A 23807-nucleotide genomic window follows, 5' to 3' on the forward strand; every position below is an offset into this window, starting at 1 on the left:
CATATATATAATATATATATATATATAAGAAAAAAAATATATTCTGTTCTCTTTCATATATTTAAAAAATTGTTTCAAAAGATACGGGGGAAAAATAAAAATAATAATTCTTCTTTTTTCTTTTTTTAAATAGATATTAATTTATTATTTTATAGTATACTTAGGATCACACACATTTAAAATGCATATGCAAGTTCGTTTATACAGTATCACTGGCATAAAGTACGAAAATTAGCGGGATCACATTAATTATATTAGGAGAGGTGCACGTCATAAACATAAGAACGATAATAATGCGAAAAGATCGTATTTTGATTTCGCAATCGTGATGTGCAGAAATAACATGAGAAAGTTGCAATCGTGAAAACGCATATGTTACTAAGGAAATTAGGATCGACAAATGCAAGCTTGGCGAAATTCTCGTGCAAGGAGCATTAAGTACGAACCAAGGAGCATTATGTTTGAACCATGACGAACCAGCAAAAGCGTAGCGCAGCTAATCATTGAGCATGTATTAAGAAAAATTTTAACGATCTTGCTGTCTTCTAATATTTAGACGAAAGTGTCTAAAGGTTCCTCGGATGTGCCGAGTTTTGATCGATAGTATTATAACCCGGAATCGAAGTGAAAGTAACATTTCGTATAAATTTGCAAGTAAAATTAATGATACAAGTTGTTAACCAGTTGCCAGGGGCCAATTATTCACGGCACTATTACGATCTATTTCGCCATGATGAGGATACGATACGATACTAATTAGAAATCGGGCGTGATTGAGAGAGCTTAAAAGTGTTATTCGCTTTCGAATAAGATAATCAGGGAAGAGGGGGACAAAAAAGAACAAAAATAGGGTGCGCAATGCATTAAGCTTTCGCCGTTGACGTTTCCGTTATTTTTTCAATTTCAAAGATTTCCGTCGGTGGTGGCAAAGTTGGAATCTCAGGATATTCAAGTTTGGCGCCCTCCTCGCATTCGAAAATCGGACAACAGTCTGGGAAGCTGGCCGTCTTGTTGGTTTTATCAGAAAGTTTGCATTTTGGATTGGCCTTTGGTAAAGGTCCGCAATCTTCTACAAGTTCGAAAAGGCGACCAGAATTATCGTCAGCTGCTATACAAGTGGATCTACCACAGAACGGTGAAAGCTCCCAAGTTTTGTTTGGTTCAATGGTAGCGCATCTGGTTGAAGCGAAGCACATGCCAGGGAAATCTGTGAAAAGATAATAAAGAGAACGAGATTAATCAGAAAATTTTAATATTTATCATATATTTCTTCGTCAATCAATGAATTTGCATAAATTCAAATTGTCTGATAACTCTCACGAAAACAATTATTATCTAATTTTCTCCGAACATGAGTCATTCGTATCTTATCGAATCACGCGCCTGAGACGAATCGTAGGTATAATTCTATTGTCATCGAGTACCTTCATCTATTGTATGCATAACTTGAAGTTTCATCGACAATGATCACAGTAGAAACTTCAAGGAGAAACACTTTCACTGTCACACACCGGAATACCGTTTATGCAAGAGCTACAACGACGAAAACGATAATATCAACGACAATGGCAATAACGACGATGTGCCGTTAACGCCTTAGACTCTAAGCTTTAGACTTTGACTCACCATCATTTGTACAATTATGTACATACAAACTACGTAATGACGTATCGACTTTACTTAAATAATCGACTCGCTCTACTTATCTCAACGTCATCCATAAAACGAAGGTCTTAGATGTGAAACATTTAACGTCAACGTAAATCTTTTGCGAAACGGTGATACAGATACATCGCGACATAGCGCTTCGATTCTGAGATAGAATGTATTTATACATCTTCAATATATAGATATAATATGTAGAAGACCTTGCTTTCGAATGGAATCGTATTTATTTATATATAGGCATGTACGTTTAGCGAAATATATTTCTCAATCTAATTTAATAGTGTGATAATTTTATTCTTAAAAAATTGAATATATATATTTATTGATATTCTTTTCTTTTTTATTTTTACATTCTTTTTTTACTTTCTTTTTATAACTTTCATCTTAAAAAAGAAAAAGAACGACTTTAAATCTTCTCGAATCTGAATCTACGAAAGAGCAACGACCATATTGCCTTTTCATATGATCCGAGCATGCATTTAAGAGCAGGTTCTCTAATGTAGTTTCTCTGACAGAGCGAGAAGAAAGTGAATATCATAAGAGTGTACTCGCATCTCCAATTTCTCGCTTTCTTGTCGGCATATGTTGCACATATGCATTTTGAGCGTCGTTTGTAAGCAAGATACCAATGGATCCAGTTAACTGCTAAACTCGTGCTTCCTAGATTTCATCTCTGCATCTGATTTCATGTAACAATACGTTTCTAAAAAGAATCTCATCGTGAATCTTATCGCGACTTTAATATAATATGTGAAATATTGGTCATTCTTCTTTGGTCTTATTTTAAAATAACTGTTCGGCGGTTCTCTTTCTCGGTAGTAAGTACCGTTATATTCGTCGCCGAGTTAAAACGTTCATTGTCCTCAAGAAAAATATCGCATATAAGATCGGATGATGACCTAATTTTCTTTTTTCAAAAATTAAAAAATTTTATTCTTTGGACTCGGACATATAACGTAATAAACAATAAGACGCATCGAGAATATATATGTCACGATATTGCAAATCGAAAGAGAATAAACGCAAGACTGTAATTAGTATGTGCAGCGATTGTAGCCTTAAGATTCTGTAATAGATCTTATGATAGTAGGCTCGCGATCACACTTTCCTACGACTACCGTTTGTTTACGTAAGTCTAGACACCATACCACTTTCGAAGAAAAATTGCCATAAAGGGTTATGCTAATGAAACGACACTTAAAAGATTTTAAATACGCGCTATCCCTGAACTTAACTACGCCATTGGTTAATAGGAGTAACGAGGTCATTGTCGGTAATTCAAGTATTCCTGGGAATCTGGGACTAGAGCAACGCATAACGGATATCGAGGCCATATCAATTAGAAGTTATGAGTTAAAAGTGAGTTAAAACTAAATATCATTTTTCTAGATATTAAAAGAGTTCACACCTTTGGTATTATATGATCAATTTGAATAATTTATGATATTCTGGAAATCATTATTATCATATAATACGTAAGAGATTAATCATGAGATCATTAAAATATTAAACTCCTTATAAAGGAGTATTCGAACATTCGAATGGTGTATACGAGAAATCTTGAGAAATACGGAATTAAAAAACTATAGAGATTGCTACAGGAAGATAGAGAAGCGATAGTTATACCAATATACTTTCTCGTGAACTTACGTTCTTGCCGCGGATATAGTTTCTTGTCTTTCTTTTCATATACGCACTAAGAAGTCTATATTACCAGTATCGACTTGTGAGTAAGCATATAACGGCATGGTCCAGTAGGGTGACTATCGCAAAGCTGATGTGGCGATTTGGAATGCCGTGGGACAGAGACAGGCGAAGACCTTTTGCGAATCGAAGAAATCGAGACGTCGCTTTCATTTGCACTTTCTGATTCGCTGCTTGACGAACCTTTTACTCGTACGGATACCGAGCCATTCTTTTCTTGTACTTTCTGTCTTATATGAATATATTTATACATATGGCATAGTTTTAAAAACATCAGAAGGTCGAATCAATGTAAACTCGGAAACAATGAGACGTGAATTTATGCATTATTCTTCCATGTGACATAATTACGAGTAAACGTAAAACATACCAAGGCTGCATTATCTGAAAGGCATGTTTTTTTTTTCCCCCCCATAAATTTTACATACTTCAATTATAAAATCCATAATGTGTATGTTATTTAATTACTTCAGTCTACTCATCATTACGATTGGTTCATAATTTTTTTTTTCTTTTTTTTTTTCTTTTCTTTTACTTTTTTTATTAATATTAATATCTCTCATCGGTAATCATGAGCGTGTGACGGTTTCTAATTAAAAACGGAGTTCCCGATGGATCGATTGTAATTATAATTCTATAGCCATAAGCCATAAATAATTAATTTAATTACGGTAAGGCAATACTTTTCATTGATTAATTCGCCTTATAATAAACTACGCGGATCGTTAATAATATTGTAAAAGAAAAGAAAAAGAAAAAACAATTTTTCGCTTACATATAACGAAGAATGATTTTGGAAAGTTCTCGAGTCATCGAAGATACCATCAAGACATTAAATCTCGATGTTTCGGAGTTTCTCTTTCCGACACTTGAACTCGTTAAGCTACTCTGGACGAATATCAGATGCATATCTGTAGTTTTAAAGATCGTCCTACTTAGCATGTATCTTTTAATCTGACATACTATATACGAAAAAGACTATCTACTTCTTTTTTTTTTTCGAGGCATGCTTAATTTATTTATTAAAAATGTAAATGTTTCTCTTTTTCCGAAAGCAAGATTCATCGACTGACGTTCCGGGCTTCCCTATTTACGAACATACAAACGACCTTAATAAACGGTGCCTTTCACCGAACAACATCGGCTCTGACTCGGTCGACCCTGTTTCTTTTTTCCACGATGAAAAAATAATCATCAATCGAACGAATTTCGTATGACTGGATTTCGACACGAAAGACGATAGATAGACAGACAGAACCAATCAAGTATCTAATTTTGTTCTCATTATTTTATACATAACGATCAATATCGGCGAACGTTCGATAATTTTACGACTCTTTCCATGTTTATTCGATTTTAATGTTTCATTCATTCCATTAAACCATCTGTAAGATACTTACATGAACATAATTTATATTATAGATAATATTGGGTTACAAAAGTAAAAAGACGAAAGTATATAACTGGTTATCATTTCAATACCTACGTATACATGTATATATGTGTACATGGAGAACGGAGAGAGTGTTTATTACACACGTGTGCATTTGAAATATTTGCAAAGACGATAGTAAATTATAAAAAGAAAAAGAAAAAGTGATACATTCTAAAGATTATCACGTTCTATTCGGCTGAGATCCATAGTGAAAAGGGTTAAAATCGATGCTGAAAACTCACCACGAAGAACATCAGCCGGTATAAGCCTTCGGAAGGTTTTGGGCCGTTCTGCCTCCTTCTTTTCGTCTTCGGATGCGGCGAGAACGACCGCAACGGTAAGGCAGAAGAGTGCGATGAGCTTCATCGTTATGAATTCCAAGTGAAAGCAAAGTATCCTCCAAGAGGAATAGCTAAAAAAAGGGTCTTAGTGTTCCGATCAAGACTGGTTGGGTCCGAAGCACTTGCCGGCAATTTATAGCCGTTCACCGGGCGAGGCCCCGTCGTCCCCCTCCAACTTCTCATGGTCTCTCACCTCTTGAACCACCAGTCACCAAAGAATCGTTCACATTCGTAGCCCGTGTTTCACTCGCAAGCGTCGGACGCACCCACAATCGGCAATGGGACAGCTACTACGCGTATACTCAGAATTATATAGAAACGACAAATAATGGATCTTGCACCACTCGGTGTTCCCTTTTCTTTTTCTTCTAATAATTCAGCGGTAGTAAGTCATTAAATTACACGGTAGTCTTCTTAAGATCATTTCTATTAAAACGTCATTATTTCAACATTCTTAAGAGTATAGAACGCGAGAGTAAGAAAATATCATCTATTGGTTGAAATCTATTGATTAGGATATGGAGATAAATAAGAAATATATTGGTTTTCGGGTTTGCAAGAATTCATTTATGAGAATTTCACTTATAAAATATCTTTCAGGTATTCGTTCCATCAAAGATTTATTATTGAGCATAATCGTGATTCTAGTTTAGTGGAAAGTAAGCTCGAACTCGCATTTCTTCGGATACTCCATCGGTGGACAGATGGACGGACTGTTCTGATCAAAGGAAGAGAGGTTAATTTAAGATCAGCGAGCTAGTTCTACTCTCAGCTTCAGCTGCGCTGCTGGCACTGGATGAAGCATCATCTCCTAGGAGGCTACTGGAATCGCTGCTGGAATCGCTGCTAGAATCGCTGCTGGCACCGCTGCTGCCACCGCTGCTGGAACCACTGCTGGAACCGCTGCTGGCGGATGAGGATGCACTGGAAGCACTAGCGCTAGAGGACGAAGATACGGAGGATTCTAGAGCAGCTGCGGAAAGTGCTCGGATATCGGCATTAGCGTAAGCGGCTGCTTTAGCGGTGGCTGCAGCGGAGGATGCAAGCGCTCTGGTCTCGGCTGCGGCGGATGCTCCAGCTTGAGCTACACCAGCTTGACGATCATTTCGTCTGGAAGCAGCAGCTTCGGCTGCGGCGACGGCACGCGCTGCCGCGGCCAAACTAGCACCTGCTTCGGCATCGGCGCGTGCTTTTGCAGCGGCTGCGGCTGCCGCAGCAGCCTCCGACTGAGCGGCAACGGCTGCACCGGCCTTGGCCTTGGCATCAGCTATAGCTTGTAGAGCCAAAGTGGCCTTCCTTTCGGCTTCCGCGGCGGCGGCCGCGTTGGCAGCCGAGTCTCTGTTCGAGGACTCTGATTGTTCAGTCGCGCGAGCTTGCGCTTGTGCGGAGTTTTGCGCGAGCAATAAACATTTCTCCGCAGACGATTTGGCTGCTTCGGCGCTCGCCTCGGCCTTCGATGAGGCACTAGCTGCACTTTCAGATGCACTGGCCGAAGCTCGAGCTAACGACGCGGCATTCTCTTGAGCGGAAGCTGCGGCTGACATCGCTGCTGCTGCGGCAGCCGCCAATCGATTAGCTTGGTTGCTGGCATCGCTGGCAATGTTAGCCTGCGTTACAGATGCTGTTTGTGCTTGAAGAGCAGATTGACCCAATCCCAAGGTGTCCGAAAGCATTTCTGCGGATGCCGCAGCCGTACTTGCAGCTCCCGTACCTACAAGGGCTCCCTCAATGGCGATACCCCTTCTTGATTCGTTAGATGCTTCTGTACTAGCGCTGGCACTAGCACTGGAGCTAGAGCTAGCGCTGGAGCTAATGCTAGAGCTAGAACTTGAGCTAGAGCTAACGCTTGCACTTGTGCTAGAGCTAGCGCTTGCACTGGATGAATCTTCCCAGCTAGATGACGATCTCGATGCCCCTGATTCTCTCGCATTTGCGATGGATGAATCTTCCCAGGCAGATGAAGATTCCGCTGCGGCTGATGCTCTCGCGCTTGCACTGGATGAATCTTCCCAAAGAGATGATGATTCCGCTGGGGTTGACGCTCCCGCGCTTGCACTGGATGAATCTTCCCAAAGAGATGACGATTCTGCTGCGGCTGACGCTCCCGCACTTGCACGGGATGAATCTTCCCAAAGAGATGACGATTCCGCTGCGGCTGACGCTCCCGCGCTTGCTCTGGATGAATCTTCCCAAAGAGATGACGATTCCGCTGCGGCTGACGATTCAGCATTTGCATCCGATGCTGCCCACGATCTGTCGGCATGGACACTGAGCACACAGGCTCCCAACAAGAGCGACGACACGAGCGTTGAGAGATACTTCATCTTCGTAGGGTCTTCGTCGATTGATGCACCTGCACCGTTACTCCTCCATTTTATACCATATCGCACAACTGTCTAAACATTACACGCTACTTGCTTTGTCTGTACTTTAGTGCTTTTAAAAATCTGTTTGGTGTATGAATACGCAGCCGGCACGCGAACGTTTTTGTGTCATTATTGCTCTACTAACATGCGTTTCTTTAATTTTACCTAAATATATCTTGTAAATATTAAATTATTATCCTTTGCCGTATCGTTTATTTTTAAAAGATTCAACATCTTTTTAACATTCTATTCTTTCACGGTTTCTTTTGTGTATGTACCCCTATAAATCAAAAAGTGAATCATATCATATTGGCATAAATTTATTGTTAAATATTTGGAGCATTGAGTCGATAGTTTTTTGTTTTATACATTATATAAATCTGAAACACTGTTGTTAATCAATACAGTCAATTCTTATCTCTTGTTTATGTTATGTTAAAATAGTCGAACACTTAAAACATCTCAGCCACTCGAAACAATAATATTGAGAAATAAAACAGATATTGTTATTATGATAGTACCTATATTATTTATATTATGTTGTTTCATTAAATAACAAACGCTGTTGCTCTTATTATTTTGTAAAACATCGTTTATTAAAGAATAAATATTTATGTCAATTTTATGACATATCGAGTATTCTTGAAAAGTTATAGTTTTCATGTGAAGATTATTCGATTGGATACTTCGATTACGATTTTGCATATATTTTTATGCAAAGATCATTGCATTAAAATTTAATTAATAATCTATAAATTCTAAAGTACACACATGTTATATCCCATCAAGTTATATATACATATCTCTATATAGTTATACATATATATTGATTTCTAATATAAAATCATAATATCTGATATTTTTAAATCGATACTTTGTTAATTGCATAAATAATTGTAACTAGTAACAAATACGTGACGTTTGAGAAAAATAACAAATAATCCGTCTTTCTTAAAACAACGTAGAACAAAATCGAAGTATACGATTAATGTAAATGACATTAAATAATTATTTTCAAATTTTAGCCTGGATCATATGGAGTGTGAAAGTTGGTAATATCATCCTGGAAAATACATACAATAGGCATGTAATATTTTTTTTAACAATCCTAAAATAGCTTTATTATATAAAACACGTAAAAAAATGTCATCGATCAGGATTTAATTTCGCCATTATTTATTAGTTATTGATCTTGTTCCGATCAACGAGATTCTGTAGTTTTCTTTTTATAAAACAAAGACAAATAAAGACAAAGATAAAGTTTCTCTTTATAACATATTTATTTTTAATTAATAAACAATTATCCGTTCGATTACATAGAAGATGCTTGTACATTTGACGAAGCTAGAGAAGTCAAGGCAAGACAAAGTAATCGATTGAAAAGCATGTTAATCTTTATTATTAATTTTGGAATGACAAAATTTCAGTTATTTTTTCATTTTTACAAGTGATCGAGCTCTGGAATACATGAATCTTTCGTATTGGTAAACGCTTTGTTAAGACGATTTCGATCGTCGCACCGTTGTACGAGTCTCGAAATCGATTTAGTTTCCGGATGCGCTGCGAGAACTGGAGCTGGAACTGGCGCTAGAGCTGGCGACTGCAGAGGCTGACGATTCTGAAGATTCTTCGTTCCTCCATTTCCATGCGGATAACGCAGGGCCGGAACTAATTCTGCTACTTGCTCGTGCCAATGCTGCGGCTTGGGATTTTAGTTGAGCAGCTGCACCAGCATCAGAGGCGAGACCAAGGTTGACTCCGTCTCTTGTGGCAGTGCCAGCCGAGGCTTTGGCTGCGGCAGAAGCCTCAGCTTTGGCCACGTTAGAATCCTGTCTAGAGGATTGGGTACTTTCAAGTACAGCGAGATTTACGTTGAGCGTTTCAGCGGCCTCAGCTTGAGCGACCGCAGCAGATTGAGCGGAAGAAGTATCCTCGGCAGCGGAACTTGCTTCAGCTGCTTGGTTCGCAGAAGCTTCGGCAAGACTGGTCGCTTTGTTATTAGCGTTAGCGGCAGCTGTGGCTAGTGCCTTCAATCGAGCTGCTTCTTTTCTCGTTTCGAGAGCATTGTCTCGGGTACGGATGGCCGCGGCAAGGTTAGCAGCAGCCGCACGACTTGCCTGTTCCGCTTCTCCATTCGCACGATTCTGCACTGCTAGACCATTTTCTGCGGCTTTGACAGATCTCTGATTAGCAGCCAATGCGGCAAGAGCTGCGGCGTCCGCCTTTTGGGCGGCAGCCTCTCCAGCGGCCAATGCAGAAATTGCCGCCGAAGATTTAGCAGCAGCAAGCGCTTGGGCCCTGCTTGCGGCTTTTGCCGCCGCGACGGCTTCTTGCGTCCTTGCGGCTGCTCGTGCTGCCGCCGTAACAGCAGCTCTTGATCTGGCTAAAGCGGTTGCTCGCGTTTCTCGGGCAGATTTTTCGTCTGATGCAGCATTTGCTGAGGCACTGGCTCGAGCCGATGCGATCGCTGCTGCGCTAGCTCCTAATTGAGGTGCCCTATTCAAGACCACGTTCGGTGCTCTACCGACAGCTGACGATCTCGAGGATGCACTCCAGGACGCATCTGAAGACGTTGTCGCCGATGCCGAAGATTCCGCGGACGAGCTGCTACTCCCGGCAGCCAAGCCCCAGGTAAAAAGGCACGTTACGAGAATCGAGGGGATCTTCATCTTTCGTAGGACTTCGTAGCTTTGTGACAACCACCTATCATCCACCGGTTATATACCGTTACACGCAATTGTAAAAACATTCAACGCGATTACCGCGCTTCTCTAAATATTGCTGCATGTATTTTCCTCCCGCTATCGATTCTATTGTCATAATAAGCTCGTTTATTTATCGTAAATATTACCGAGTACCGATAACACTGCCATCCGACGCTTACTTTTTTCTTTGAGCTATCCTCTTTTTTTCGTTCCTCTATTTTCTATGATGTCTTAAATAATTTCAAGACAATTTCTTTTTTGTTATGATTATAATCAGAAAGTTACAAAATTACGATGTCATATTGTTGGTCTGTCGTGTAAATGCCGACCAGATTTTCAAAGAAAACGGTGAGTATTATAATATAAATTGACAGTAAAAATCAAGGTCAATCAAACCTTTTTTAAATTTTTCTCAAATTTTTGATAATATCGCATTATACATCAACATCATTTTTAGCAAGTTTGATTGGTTTCAAACGTGTATCTCTTGCTAATAACGGCAGCAACACAAATCTACCTAGATATTATGATATATGAATAATATTTTCGAAAATGAAGAATATTTTTGTCAAAATTTCTGTAGACAATAAACTGCTATCTCGATTCTCTCTATGTGATAAATGTACAAGCATAACAAAAAAAAATTCTTTTTCTGGTAATAAAATAATAATGTTTATGTAATATGTAATATCATTACAAAATAATGATATTAATATTATACATAATATTTATAACAGAAACAGAATTAAAGAATTTCTAATTTTTATAGAAGGAAATCATATAAAATTATAGGTTTAAAATAAGCGTAAGAATGATTGTCATAAATAAAATAGGAAATCAATCTTAAAAGCCACTACAGATTTAAAGTAACTAATAAGTTCAATTAAATTTAATTACACAGATTTCTTTCTTTATAATATATATTTTATTTGAAATCTTTGCAATGTTACAATAATATATACATTAGTGTAACCAAGTGGAACATTCATATACAGAATATTCGAAGATCTTGAGTACAGAGCATTATTTTGCACGTACTAATTGTACTTAGATAGTAATTGTCCAAAGATAAGTAGTAAACGAAAGTTTAAACGAAGAAACATATGGGTTTAATTTCAAACAGAAGCATCATATATTAAATATCTAATCATCCATATATAATTTTTGTTAGATCAAAGGAAATATAAGGATAATCATAAATAATGAAATAAAGAAAATGTTTAAGATGATAAAAGAATTTTATTGATATTATTACAATTTTCGAATCGTTAATGCATCTGCTTTTGCTGCTTTTTGCCATTGCCCTATCTTAGGCAAAACTGAGGATCATATCTGGTGAATCTGCGATATTGCGTGCCACAAAAAGGGTTTGATGTTAAACGGGCAGCGCACAGAGACGTCGAAGGTAGGTAGTAGTCGATTAGAGTAATTAGGCGCTGCTACTACTCGAAGAGGCTGATGCCGAGGCTGATGCCGAGGCTGAAGCCGAACCCTCGCTGGAAGCACCTGCAGATGCCTTGCTGAGACGAGCGAGTTGAGCGTTAGCTTCTGCGACAGCGGCAGCTTGTGCCGCGGCTGCAGCTATTGCGGCTTCTGCCCTGGATTGGGCTGCAGAAGCGGTTTCGGCTTGTAGGTTATTCGCACGATTTTGTACTTGAGAGGCGGAAATAGCCTGAGCGGTGGCCGTTGATTGAGCGGCAACTGCTTTCGTGATAGCTGTTCTAGCACGAGCTTCGGCGAGTATGGCCGAGGCCGCGGCTCTGGTGGTTGCGGCATTCGCGTTAGCTGCGGCACGAGCTTTCGCAGCAGCTTCAGCTGCTGCATTCTGCGAAGCACTGGCTCTCTGGAGGGCTTCCTCGGCAGCAGCAAGAAGGGCGGCTGCAGCTCTGTTGGCGACAAGCGAGTCAGCGTTGGCTTTCACTTGATTAGTGGAAGCTTTCGCGGCAGCCGCGGCAGAGTTCGCAGCAGCTTCCCTCGCAGCTCTAGCTGCAGCCTTTGCACGATTGGATGCCGAGACGAGAGCTTGCGCTGCCGATAAGGCCCTACGGATCCTTAGAATCGCTGCATTTTCCGCCCTTACAGCAGCCTCGGCTAATGCAAGAGCCTTTGCAGTTGCCTTATTAGCCGTAGCATCGGCGCTTGCTGCTGTTCTAGCTTGGGCATCCGCGGTAGCTCTTGCTAACGCAGCGGCCGCACCCAATCCGGCGTCTGTCTCGAGGAGCTCCCTGGCTTTTGAATCTTCTGATGAATCACTTGACAGTACCAAGCTGTCGCTACCTCCTCTACCCTTCTTCCATGCCTTAACTCTACTGTTATCGTTTCTCGAACTTGCTGAAGCCGAAGCCGAAGCCGAAGCCGAAGCTGAAGAAGAAGAAGAAGCAGAATCCGAAGCCAGAGACGAGGACAAGGACGAGCTTGAAGACGAACTCGAGGACCAAGATGCTGCGGACGAATCACTGGTTTCAGACAACCTTGATGGCCCACCTTGGGCCACGCTGCCGAACAATGCGAGCAGGCAAAGCACGAGTGTCGCTTGTACGTTCATCTTGTATGGTACTTCGCAGATTGATACTGAATCATATACGAATACGCGATTATATACCTACAACGTTCGTCGACAATTGTATAAACACTTTATCCTACTGTTCTTCGTCCTAATACACCAATCAACTTCTTTTAAAATATTTTCTTTCGCCACCACTCATCCAATAGCACCGTATACAAATTCCTCTTCTTTTTTCCCCTTTTTTTCGCTTTTACTCTAACCCGCTGTTGATTCAATCACGTCGCAATCTCTTTTGTTTATTACCGTGCACTTGTCACTGTTGGCAAAGAAAATCAAAGCCCACTTGTCGTAAAGATTCTTCTTAATAGACACAGCCTTGTGAACCATAGTCTTATGTTGCCATGAGAATTTCATTATATATCTTTCTTGTATTTTTGTTTACCTAATTCTTCTGGAAAAATTTGCACGATATACTTAATAATTATTTTTATCGTGTTGATACAATCGATAACGATTATTGTAAATGTTTAGAATGAAGACAACGTTCGGACGTTGATATTTTATATCAAGCAGAAGAAATAAAGAATAAATAACAAGCTCGTTGAACCAATTGCAACAATACGTTCAGCGAGTTAAAATAAACGATAGAAAATTATCATCGAAGGCAATTTTTGGCGTGTTATTAAAACAATTAAAAATATAAATAAATATTAATTTGTACGTTTAATATTTCATTATTTTCACAGTAAATGAAAAAAAAATATAAATTTTTTATAGATGATTCAATAATTCCGCCACGAGCCGTTACAGATGGATTAAGATATTAAATGAATTTTTTCATTCGTATTTATGCAGCTATTCCAAATATTTTTCAGTGATCGAAACAATAAATGGTTCACTCTTGTATGCATAATTGATGAATTTTTCGTTTTGACAAAAGTAGAAATGAAGAAATGTATTTCATTTATATGAAATCTTTTATTAAATTTAAAACATTATATACGTCACAATATACATCACACTTATTAACAACATTTGTAAAGAGATTAAAATGTTTTCCTTTTGTCAAGCAATTGATAATCAAATGCAAATTTTATTTATTGAGTCGAAAATTTGATGGAAGGGTAAAAACACGTAAAATTTGTTGAAATACAAGTAGAAGTAACATATATTGATTTATTCGGTTATTAATAATAATTTTTAAGTTATAAATATATAATTATTAAGCTATATATACATATATATATATATATATAAATATATATATATATATATATATATATATATATTATATAGTTATATATATTAAATTCTTTGTCTATATACTTGATCTTAACTTATTATTTATTTTTTTAATATAGTACTAATTTAAATTTAATTAATCAAATCAGAAGAAGTTAGATATAAGTATTAAATTCTGCCCGAAAAAAAAGATAATTAATCAGCAATTTTTGCCCGAAAAAAAAGATAATTAATTGACAATTTCTGCTCGAAAAAAGAGATAATTAATTAGCAATGTTAACGCAATTATAGCAGATCCATCGTATCGTGTCTTCTTTTCTATCCTCTTAATTATTTTGATACGTTTGTCATAAAACGTCTAACGAAACGAAAGTAAGACATGTAGAGTATAGAGGATGATAAAATTATATACATGCTAGATTCAAATTTATTTTTATTACAATTTGAGAGCAATTTAGACACTATTCCACATTATTTAGACATTTCTGTACAAGAATTCGCTGGGTAAGCTACTTCAAAGTAGATATCTCATCGAAATGATTTGTTGGGTGAATATGGTAGCTTTCATTTTTTCGATCTACCAATCCTGGGACCAGATATTCTGGCTGGAAGAAGACCAGGAGGACGACGAAGACTCGGCGGAGGAGCTAGAAAGAGCTTCGGCAGAATTATCGGCGGAATTATCGGCAGAAGCAGCGGCGGAGGCACCAGCGGAAGCTCCGGCGGAAGCACCGGAGGAGGCACCGGAGGAGGCACCGGAGGAGGCACCGGAGGAGGCACCGGAGGAACCTTCAGCTGATGCACCGGCTCCTGAACCAGCTGATGAGCCGGCTGCAGAACCGGCAGCTGAACGAGCTACTGAACCGGCTGCAGAACCGGCACTTAAACGGGCAGCTGAACCGGCGGCTGAATCGGCGACTGAACCGGAAGATGAACCAGCATTAGAATCGGCTGCTGAACGAGCTGATGCACTAGCATCTGAATCTGCTTCTAAATCGGCTTCTCCACTGGCTGATGCACTAGCCGATGCACTGGCCGATGCACTGGACGATGATGCAGAAGACCTGTTGTCAACCCAGTTTGCTTGTGCGTCCCTGGAGCTGCTCCTGGCTACGGCTGCAGCCTCGGCTGTGGCTTGAGCATTGGATACTTTGGTACGAGCGCTGGCGGCAGCTTCAATGGAAGCGGTTCTGACTCTTGCATCGGCTTGAGCGCTGGCATCGGCAGCGGCTGATGCGGCGAGTCTCGCTGCTGCAGCAGCGGCTTCAGCAGCTCTGGCTTCAGCTTGGGCTTTAGCTGCGAGAGAGGCTGCGTTTGTGGAGTCTCTTTCGGCTTGTACTGCTGTACGAGTGGCTGCTTCTGCAGCAGCAACTGCGGCACGAGCCTTGGCCGCTGCGGTGCTTGCATCAGCGGCAGCAGAGGCGTAGGCCAGGGCTGCCTTCTTCGCGGATAAGGCCTGAGCAGAAGCAGTCGCAAGAGCACCGGCTCCGGCATTAGCTGAGGTTGAAGCTTGGGCTGCCTCTGATTTAGAGCTGCTCGCAGCGGACTGGGCTTGGAGTGCCGATTTAGTCAATGCTTCTGCTGCTTCCGCCGTTGCAACAGCTTGCGCGGAAGCCTTCCCTTGCGCGTTAACGGCTGCGTTAGTGGCTTGCGCTGCAGCGGCCGCGGTTGCGCGTGCCTTTGCATTCGAAGCCGCAGAAGCAGTCGCCTGTGCCAAAGCTTCTCCTTGAGCGGAATTCGCAGCTTTACTCGCTCGAAGAGTTGCCTTTGCAGCGGCTGCGGACGATGCGGTTATCGCAGCATTGCTCCTAGCACTGCTCACCAAATCCAGTAAGCTTCTGGTAGAACTCCTTTCTAACGGAAGCAACAACTGTCCTCTACTCTCTGAGGATGATGATGAAGCCGAAGATGCCGCGGAGCTTGAGCTTGAGCTTTCTGCTGCCGTGGCGAAGCCACTCAGAAGAAGTGTTGTCGCGAGTATCGTTAGGATGTTCATCTTCGATTGTGAATTCGAATATTGATGATCTTCCTTCGCGGCCGCTCGTTATATACCGATTCGTCCGCAATTGTCTAAATACTATGAGGAATGTGTGCTTTCAAGCTACATGTACAAGTCAATTCCCTCCGAAAATATTGTTTCAGTAATCTCCGAACACTTGCAGATCCTTCCCCCTCTTTTGAAAAATCAACGTCTAGACTCTCTTCCCCGATTATCACAATTCGTATGTTTCTTAAACTCAATTCTCCTTACGTATATATGTTCCTCGCATTCAATTTTTGTTTACTCTTCATCAATGCATCCTCCTCCATTTGAAATATAAACATTGGTTTTTACATGAAATTATATCAATGCCCTAATGATGTTCCGAGTTCGTACATATGAAGAAACAAACATATTCGAGTTTCTTTGAATAAGTTAGCATGAGTGCTACGAGAGATGAAATTTGAAGTATACCCTAACTTTTAGCTTCGACATTGATTACTTTCCAGAAATATATCTTCTTACTATCTTCTTGCTATCTTCTTGCTAATATGATACCATATTAGTGGTAAAATATTATTTTAAAATATGTTTTCACCATGATCTTAATTTTCGTTAAATTACATCGTAAAAGAAAAAAAATGTATGCCTTGTATTCTACTTTAGTTACACGAAAGAAACGATAAAAACGATAAATACAAATTTACTTTTTAATGTTAATAAAAAACGTTATCTTTATTAAATAATCGACATTAATGATAATTCGTTTGATATTTTATAAAATAAAACATTTTGATAGAATGATAAAGCTTAAATGTGTATGTATATGCAATATAAATACGTATTTTCTTTTGTGATAGCTATTAATATTAAATTGGATAAAATAGTAAAAAATAATGCTCGATTTTCAATATATACACGGGAACAACTTAAGAACAATTATTTGAGAAAAATTTTGTCTATAAAGAAAATTCTTATTCATGCATTACACGTATGTGAAATTTTATTATGATCGTAAAAACGCAAAGGACCAATTTTGGATGTAATGAGAAAATAAAATTAACAAACAAACAATTCGTTTTCGATTTACTTTCGATTTCGCTTTATTGAATATGCAAAAGTTCGTTTTTCTTAACAACTGTATTTCATAATGCTCATGAGAGAGAGCATATATCAATAGTTTTGTAAAGGAGGATATAAATCAATCCTCGTAATCAATTGGGATAAATGATTTCAAAGGATTTCTTTCAGGGATCGAAAGTTCCGCCTGACGAACATCGACCGCAAGAATATCCTGTAACGCGGCATTAGCTTCCGTGAGTGCGGCGATTTGCAAAACATTTGTGGTAATGGCTGCCGGTAAAGCTTCATTTTGAACTAAGGTTGCCGTTGACATTTCGTCGTTGGCCATCGATTGAACTAGAATAGCTGCTTGAGTTTCGTTCGTAGCTTCGTTGACTTTCTGTTTAGCGACGATCGCTTTGCCTTCAACTATATTGGCAGCAAGTGCGTTCGCCGTGACTATTTTGCTCGCTGTTAAAGCCTGAAAGAAACTCTTTTTTTGTGCGATAGCCCCAGCTCGGGCGGCAATCAAGGCTTGCATTTGGGCAGCCTGGACCGCAGCCGCGAAGGCAACTGCACGCATAGATGCCATCTCTTCATCGGAAAGTGCTGCTTGGGCGGCGATTGATTTCATAGTAGCCTCCATTCGCGCAGTTACAGTTCTTTTCATCTTCTCGGCCGCATCCGCGGCAGCTTTATTAGCAGCTACAGATGCCTTCACGTAAGCTTCCGCTTTCGCGAGAGCATTAGCCTTTGCTTTCGCTGCCTTACTCGCTTGTATCTTCGCTTCCGCTTTTGCCTGGGCCAACGCTCGACGAACTACCTCTGTCTGCACTCTACCTTCGACCTCGGCACGAGTTTTCGCTTCGGCTATTACTCGAGCTCTATCTTCTTCGGCTTTGGCTTCGGGTTCGGCTTTGGCTTCGGGTTTGGCTTCGGCTTCGGCTTCGGCTTCGGCTTTGGCTTCGGCTTCGGCATCGGCTTTCACTCTCGCCTTCACTTCATTATTCGCTTTGTCCTCCATGGCACGAGCTTGAACCTTTGATTCTTCCTTCGTTTGCGCCTCTGCCGTCGCCTCCAACGATACGCCGCTCTCTGGAACATGATCATCCTGTAGAACAGGATTAATTTCCCCATAACTTGTGCCTGTTGATCCTACTTCGCTCTTCAGACCTACCGGTTTGCTCAAAATCGCCTTCGCTAAAATCTCTCCATTCGATTTTGCTTTTATCAAGTTAGACGAGTTCGAGTCAATCGACTTTTGATCATCACCGGACGACCAACTGTATGAACTTGAGTCAAGGACAGCCGCGTCATTGTTAACGCTCGAGCCATCAGCCAATGCTGATGCCGAAGATTCAACTTCCGTAGCTTTAACCGACTGCTGGTTGCTTATGAAACCCCAAAGAAGAAAATATGCCAAGTATATCTTCATCGTGGATGGAACTTCGTACATTGATGATGAATTTCTGTCTTTCGCGAATTATATACCTCATCGGACAATTGTAAAAACATTCCCGTTGTCACTCTCTATATTGCTATGTTTATTCTCCAAGATGTTGTCTTTAAGAGACGTCTTTCTTTTATCTATCTATTTCTTTTTATCTTCTTCTTTCGAATATATCATTCGCTAGTTCGCAAAAGATTTTTTGCTGGTCATGAAATAACTAGATATACTTTGTATATCAAATTAAATAGAATCATAACTAGAATTCCTGATTCTATTCCATTCCTAGAATTCTGTTCCTAGAATCTCCCAAGTTCGGATTGTTTTATATAATTATCATATTGAACTTATTAATATACGTTCGAAAAAGATTAATGAAAAAAGTTTAAACATCAATGAAATTTTTAATAAAATCAACGAATGTGTACTTTTACGAAATTTGTCATTTAATGATTTATTCCCAATTTTTATTTTTTCGCATATTCTAATGTATCAATCACGTACAATGGTACTTATTAGTGTTAATTCTAATGTAATATGAATTCAAATTAATCGCAAAGGAAGGTGTCGACACGCAAATTTTATCCTGTTAAAAACAAAATCGAGATTTTTTCACGTTTTACATTGAAAGCGAAAAGAACCGTAATCTTTCCATTCGCCTTGCTTATATATGTGCACAGTGTTTACATCGTCGTCAAAGTACACTTGCTCGGGAGTGGGAGATTGAAATTTCAAAGTATAACAATATGGCTGGATTTTGATAGAAACAGTAATTACGTCGTATCGAAGAAAAATAAGAGGCCAGATGATACGAGTCACGCCATCGCGTCGATACTTATCGAAACATATATAGATAATTCTCATCTTTTATATATATACATGTATTATTGTTTGGATATATTATATTATTAAAAAAAGAAATTCTTTTTCTTAAAAAAAATTAATAAAACAAAATCATCTGTATAGCAATTTTAAATGTCTAAAGAGAATGTCGAAATTATTCTTTATATATTAAAAGTAACGATCGTTAGATTTATCGTATTTAGATCAATTTAGATCTTTATTTAATTTAATTCTTTTCTCAATTTAGATCTTTTTTTTTCTTTTCTTTTCTTTTCTTTTCTTTTAATATCGCATTTTATGGTCATAAAAACAGAAAGAATATAACATACAAAAAAACATATGAAAATTACTTTCTATTAAAATTTTTTTAATCATCTGTATAATGAGCAAAATCATGTAAGCTAATAGATATTGTTGTTTAAGAATCAATTTTGTCTGATAGTCTCTTTATTAATCTAGCGTTTTATAGAATATTTCAAACATAATGATAAGCATATCCATAACCACAATCTCGATATATCATAGTGAAAGGAGAAATATAAGATTACTTATGCCATCGAATGTCCATAACACATATTTATAAATGGTTACCATTTTACACACGCTTTCACTAGCATCGTATATACATATATACATATGTACGAATGCATTCTTCACAATAAGATATTAATTCGTCATCGTCATTGATTTGATTTATCAGAAAGTGTCGCGTCATTATCCTCTTTTGAGTAAATCTTTACACGAGATAAAAATGTGTACAAAAATAAAATGATCTCGTATGCAGTAATAATGGAGTTTAAGAAAGTACGAGAAAAAGATTAGAGATCACAAAGAGTGATCTATTTTTAAAATAGAAAGATGAGATTTTTATAATAGGATAAATAGCCATTACAAAGTCGAATAAATCAAGAATGTATTTATAAAGATACGTAAGTTGACGAGACAAAGTCGATTGTTTCATCATTTTCTTAGATTATCGTTTGAATGACTGTTTTGTATGCATGTATAGCTATGATTGTTTCTTTACGTTTAACTTAAATTTTTCATTTCATTTATTTATATAAGACATTCGTTTCATATATATTTTTTATTTATTGATATTTCAATTTCCTATACGATGAATTGTTAACAACAATAACTATTCAAAATATAAAAATGAAAAAGGAGAATTATACATGATCATAAAATGAATTATTTAAAAATGCCAAATATTTACTGATCCAGATTGCTTCTTTCGTGAAATAATCTTCTTAAGTTTTATACAAAGCTTTATTGAGTAGTGTACAAAATTTTGCACGTTTCTATCAACATTTTCGATCGCGCATATTATTACAGCGAAACGATTTTTATTATTAATAAACAGAACGCTTTAATCTATGTATTGTTACTAGTATTGTTACTAGTATTGTTACTAATTATTGTTACTAGTAGAGAAGTATATTTTTTTAGGAATGTGAAGAGCATATAAAACGGTGATTTTTGATTAGTCAACTATTGACGGATTTAAAAATAGCAGTGAAGTTACGTATCGCACATATCGTTCCACGTTCTGCTCATTTCTTCTTGCATTTTTTCAGTTCGCACCTATATTATTTATTACTCAAATCGTTGAATTTATTGAGTTTACGTATTTTTCTCATATACATATAATATATATACATATTTATATGGTGCGCATAAAAATCATAATATTTGTACTGTGAACGTATTGTGATACATTAAAAATCTTTTATATACATTTGATAATTATGCAGTTTAAAATAATTTTTGTATAATAATTTAATGTTATACATATATATATATATATATATATATATATATATATATATATATATTACATAACACATATACATATATATTACATAAAATGTGTAAAACAAAAACACGCGGAAATATGCTGTCAATATGTCGAGTATGAGTTTACTGATTTATAGCATTTTCATCTAATTTTGATACATATTACAAATATACAGGGTGAAACATTTAAAGAAAACCATCTAAACATCTTGGTTGCTTATTAATGTAAAATATTATTTTTTAGGATAAAGTTATAGCATATGAAAGGATAAATATGGTAATAGAAGATTTTTCTTCAAAATGATTTCTTATTAAACATCTAGCTTTAATTAATAAACAATAAAGAATTATTGAATGTTCCCATTTAAATATATCATCCTGTATATAATATTTTTTGGTTTTAAAATTTCCTCCAGATTAAGCTTAAACGCTTTAAGAAAAATCTTCAATACCTTTCACAAGGCTGCTGAATTTTTTGGGATATATAACTTGGATCATAAACTTGTTATTTCTTATTTCATTTTCTATTATAAATTAAAAATATGTATTTTATTATCGTTTGAAAATTGCTACTTACAAATATTAATTGAAATAAAATTCAATAATTCATTGAAATTTCTACAAAGCATTTCTAAGTTTAAGATAATAATTATAATAGATATCAATACATTAATAAAGAAATGCGTTATAAGAATGACTTATTTAAGTGTTTTATTTTGCATGTTTCAATGACACATAACTATACTTCTTTGGTTTTCATAATATAAAAAATATGTTTTTGTTATTAGACATATTCCAGATGCTATCAATGATTCTACTTATGCTCGGCAATTTAGTTTAATATTACGCGAAAGAAATTATTTGAATGCAATACTTATAAATATACATTTTAGATAATATTGAAATAATATATCGCTTATATATAATATTATATTTAGAATCATAAAAAAATGTTTGCTAAAATTGAAATTATTATGGGAACTTCTAATTTTATTATTTTATGCAATTTATCTGCTCTCTTTAGTAGTATATTTACGTTCCAAAAGTAATTACAAATAACAAATCTTTTAACCCTTTTGAATAAAAATATGAAACTGTGAAGAAATGGGATCCCACATATTTAAATTAAAATTACAAATATCTTATATCAAAAGTGTTTTTGAATGTGACCCATTGCATGCATCAAATGATTTCTTTACTCCAATTTCCATAATTTCTTATTTAGACCAATGCATTGTCTATTGACAACTTTATTTTTTTCTGTAAAAGAATTGTTATTGCAATTAAACAAGAAATATAAATTTTTTTCCATCATTTACTTCATACTATTGAACATATATTATTAAGATTTCTGGATGTTTTTTATTTAAATTTAGTAACTATTGGGAATCCCTGTTCTAAACTATACATTCACAGCCTTTTTCTATTTTCTTTTTGGAAGACTTTTATTTTACATATTATCTTTTATTGCAAAATATTTATCCCTTTCCTTAGTGATTTCAGCAACCTTCGTGAAAAATTTTCTTTTGTACAGATAATAAACAATTATTGATCCCACTATGCAAATCGTTCTTGCCATATATGAGTGCGATGTTGAATTTGTAGAATAGGTTCAAGGATACATCGAATACAATTAATGCGTCCTTTAAACCTTTCTCTATCTCTGGCCATTTCCTCCCATGGACCTTTTCGAGCAGCACGATATGCATAGTCCCACTGTACCATCGTATGTACAACTGGTGTCAGATTAAATGTCACCTGCAATATATTATCATGTGATAAAATAATAACATACAAAATAATGTTAGTAATAAAATATATGTTGTAACATTTTATTAGTATTTCATGACAATAAAGGATAATTTATTATTGCATCAGACATGACTATGCGATTTTGAAGTATTACATGTCATTTTATATTATTTATATATAATTACTATGATTCAGATCTTATATATCTTCATTATGTTAAAACAAAATTTAAAAAACTATAAAAATTTTTTAAAAGACTATATATATATATATATTTCATTATTTCAAGTTCTTACCTTACGAGTTTGATAATTATATGTGTTTTCATTTTGAGTTATTTCACATTCACTTTCATTTTCATTTTGACTATCATCGGTCGATTCACTGTAATTAAAATCGCTGTCATAAATATTTTCAGAATCTGTTTCGAAAACAATCTCATAATTGTCTTCTGAAACGACCGAACTTTCTGATATTAAACGTGGTCGAAATGTATTTCGTTTAAAATTATATTCCTCGTCAGTCGTAACGTGGCCGTTACTAAACGGCCTTGAGTCTGCCAAAAGCATTTTAGCGGAGACAAATTCCTTGCACCAAGCGAGCTTAGATATGTAAGAACAATAATTGTAAATAAATTATCGATAAACTAAATAAAATTTATAATATATTGATTGTATCGATAACTTACAATGCTGACAGGCTCTACAGGCGTAATTGCAAATGAAATTTTCTTCAGAATGTCGAAACCAACTTTTGTTAGCAAAACCTCTACAGCTGTTTGTAATAAGTGTATCACCATTATACTGTACAATTTTGGTTGCATTACCCTGTCTTAATTTCAAAATATTCTCGAAGAATTCCATTGTAAAATAACTTATCTTTATATTACACATTCTGACAATAACTTTAATCGGCCATTTTCATTTTCTTAACTATTCTGAACTATTAAGTAGGAGCA

At 36.9% G+C, this 23807-nt stretch overlaps 5 protein-coding genes across 6 annotated transcripts; all 5 read right to left on the reverse strand.

The window, feature by feature from the left end:
• Positions 1-113: 113 nt before the first annotated feature.
• LOC124427532 (pneumococcal serine-rich repeat protein-like) lies at positions 114-16570 on the reverse strand. The gene is made up of 8 exons (XM_046970546.1): positions 14548-16570; positions 12986-13115; positions 11666-12790; positions 10660-10736; positions 10277-10440; positions 9074-10217; positions 5915-7544; positions 114-545 (listed from the first exon to the last, which is right to left on the reverse strand). The coding sequence occupies exons 1-8, from the start codon at positions 15961-15963 to the stop codon at positions 388-390; spliced, it is 5844 nt and encodes a 1947-aa protein (XP_046826502.1). The 5' UTR covers positions 15964-16570; the 3' UTR covers positions 114-387.
• On the reverse strand, positions 527-5254 carry LOC124427750. Of its 2 annotated transcripts, none has more exons than XM_046971052.1 (2): positions 5050-5254; positions 527-1207 (listed from the first exon to the last, which is right to left on the reverse strand). In XM_046971052.1, exons 1-2 carry the CDS (start codon positions 5171-5173, stop codon positions 864-866), a joined length of 468 nt encoding a protein of 155 aa, XP_046827008.1. In that variant the 5' UTR covers positions 5174-5254; the 3' UTR covers positions 527-863. The 2 variants fall into 2 exon arrangements, with proteins under 2 accessions (XP_046827008.1, XP_046827009.1); XM_046971053.1 differs by lacking the exon at positions 5050-5254 and adding an exon at positions 1425-1569.
• Positions 11439-13407, reverse strand: LOC124427745 (pneumococcal serine-rich repeat protein-like). The gene has a single exon (XM_046971042.1). The coding sequence runs from the start codon at positions 12762-12764 to the stop codon at positions 11649-11651; it is 1116 nt and encodes a 371-aa protein (XP_046826998.1). The 5' UTR covers positions 12765-13407; the 3' UTR covers positions 11439-11648.
• A 452-nt stretch (positions 16571-17022) lies between the features above and the next one.
• LOC124427744 (translation initiation factor IF-2) lies at positions 17023-20412 on the reverse strand. The gene is made up of 2 exons (XM_046971041.1): positions 18188-20412; positions 17023-18121 (listed from the first exon to the last, which is right to left on the reverse strand). The coding sequence occupies exons 1-2, from the start codon at positions 18464-18466 to the stop codon at positions 17150-17152; spliced, it is 1251 nt and encodes a 416-aa protein (XP_046826997.1). The 5' UTR covers positions 18467-20412; the 3' UTR covers positions 17023-17149.
• Positions 20413-20550: 138 nt separating this feature from the next.
• LOC124427748 lies at positions 20551-23801 on the reverse strand. The gene is made up of 3 exons (XM_046971050.1): positions 23538-23801; positions 23146-23451; positions 20551-22855 (listed from the first exon to the last, which is right to left on the reverse strand). The coding sequence occupies exons 1-3, from the start codon at positions 23670-23672 to the stop codon at positions 22655-22657; spliced, it is 642 nt and encodes a 213-aa protein (XP_046827006.1). The 5' UTR covers positions 23673-23801; the 3' UTR covers positions 20551-22654.
• Between the last annotated feature and the right edge of the window lie 6 nt (positions 23802-23807).

Source organism: Vespa crabro, chromosome 10 (genome assembly GCF_910589235.1).
Source record: "Vespa crabro chromosome 10, iyVesCrab1.2, whole genome shotgun sequence".
Lineage (NCBI taxonomy): Eukaryota > Metazoa > Arthropoda > Insecta > Hymenoptera > Vespidae > Vespa > Vespa crabro.

Excerpts from the sequence above, each read along its gene's own strand:
- LOC124427750 (XM_046971052.1), bottom strand. The coding sequence starts at position 5,173 with ATGAAGCTCATCGCACTCTTCTGCCTTACCGTTGCGGTCGTTCTCGCC. Across the intron at positions 1,208-5,049 it reads ACCGGCTGATGTTCTTCGTG|ATTTCCCTGGCATGTGCTTC; the intron begins GTGAGTTTTCAG and ends ATCTTTTCACAG.
- LOC124427745 (XM_046971042.1), bottom strand. The coding sequence starts at position 12,764 with ATGAACGTACAAGCGACACTCGTGCTTTGCCTGCTCGCATTGTTCGGC.
- LOC124427532 (XM_046970546.1), bottom strand. The coding sequence starts at position 15,963 with ATGAACATCCTAACGATACTCGCGACAACACTTCTTCTGAGTGGCTTC. Across the intron at positions 10,441-10,659 it reads TTGCTAAAAATGATGTTGAT|AAAATAGAGGAACGAAAAAA; the intron begins GTATAATGCGAT and ends AAGACATCATAG. Across the intron at positions 10,218-10,276 it reads GCAATATTTAGAGAAGCGCG|GTGGTTGTCACAAAGCTACG; the intron begins GTAATCGCGTTG and ends GGTGGATGATAG.
- LOC124427744 (XM_046971041.1), bottom strand. The coding sequence starts at position 18,466 with ATGTACGAAGTTCCATCCACGATGAAGATATACTTGGCATATTTTCTT. Across the intron at positions 18,122-18,187 it reads AGGCGATTTTGAGCAAACCG|GATGATCATGTTCCAGAGAG; the intron begins GTAGGTCTGAAG and ends CCTGTTCTACAG.
- LOC124427748 (XM_046971050.1), bottom strand. The coding sequence starts at position 23,672 with ATGCAACCAAAATTGTACAGTATAATGGTGATACACTTATTACAAACA. Across the intron at positions 23,452-23,537 it reads CTGTAGAGCCTGTCAGCATT|CTCGCTTGGTGCAAGGAATT; the intron begins GTAAGTTATCGA and ends TACATATCTAAG. Across the intron at positions 22,856-23,145 it reads ATAATTATCAAACTCGTAAG|GTGACATTTAATCTGACACC; the intron begins GTAAGAACTTGA and ends AATATATTGCAG.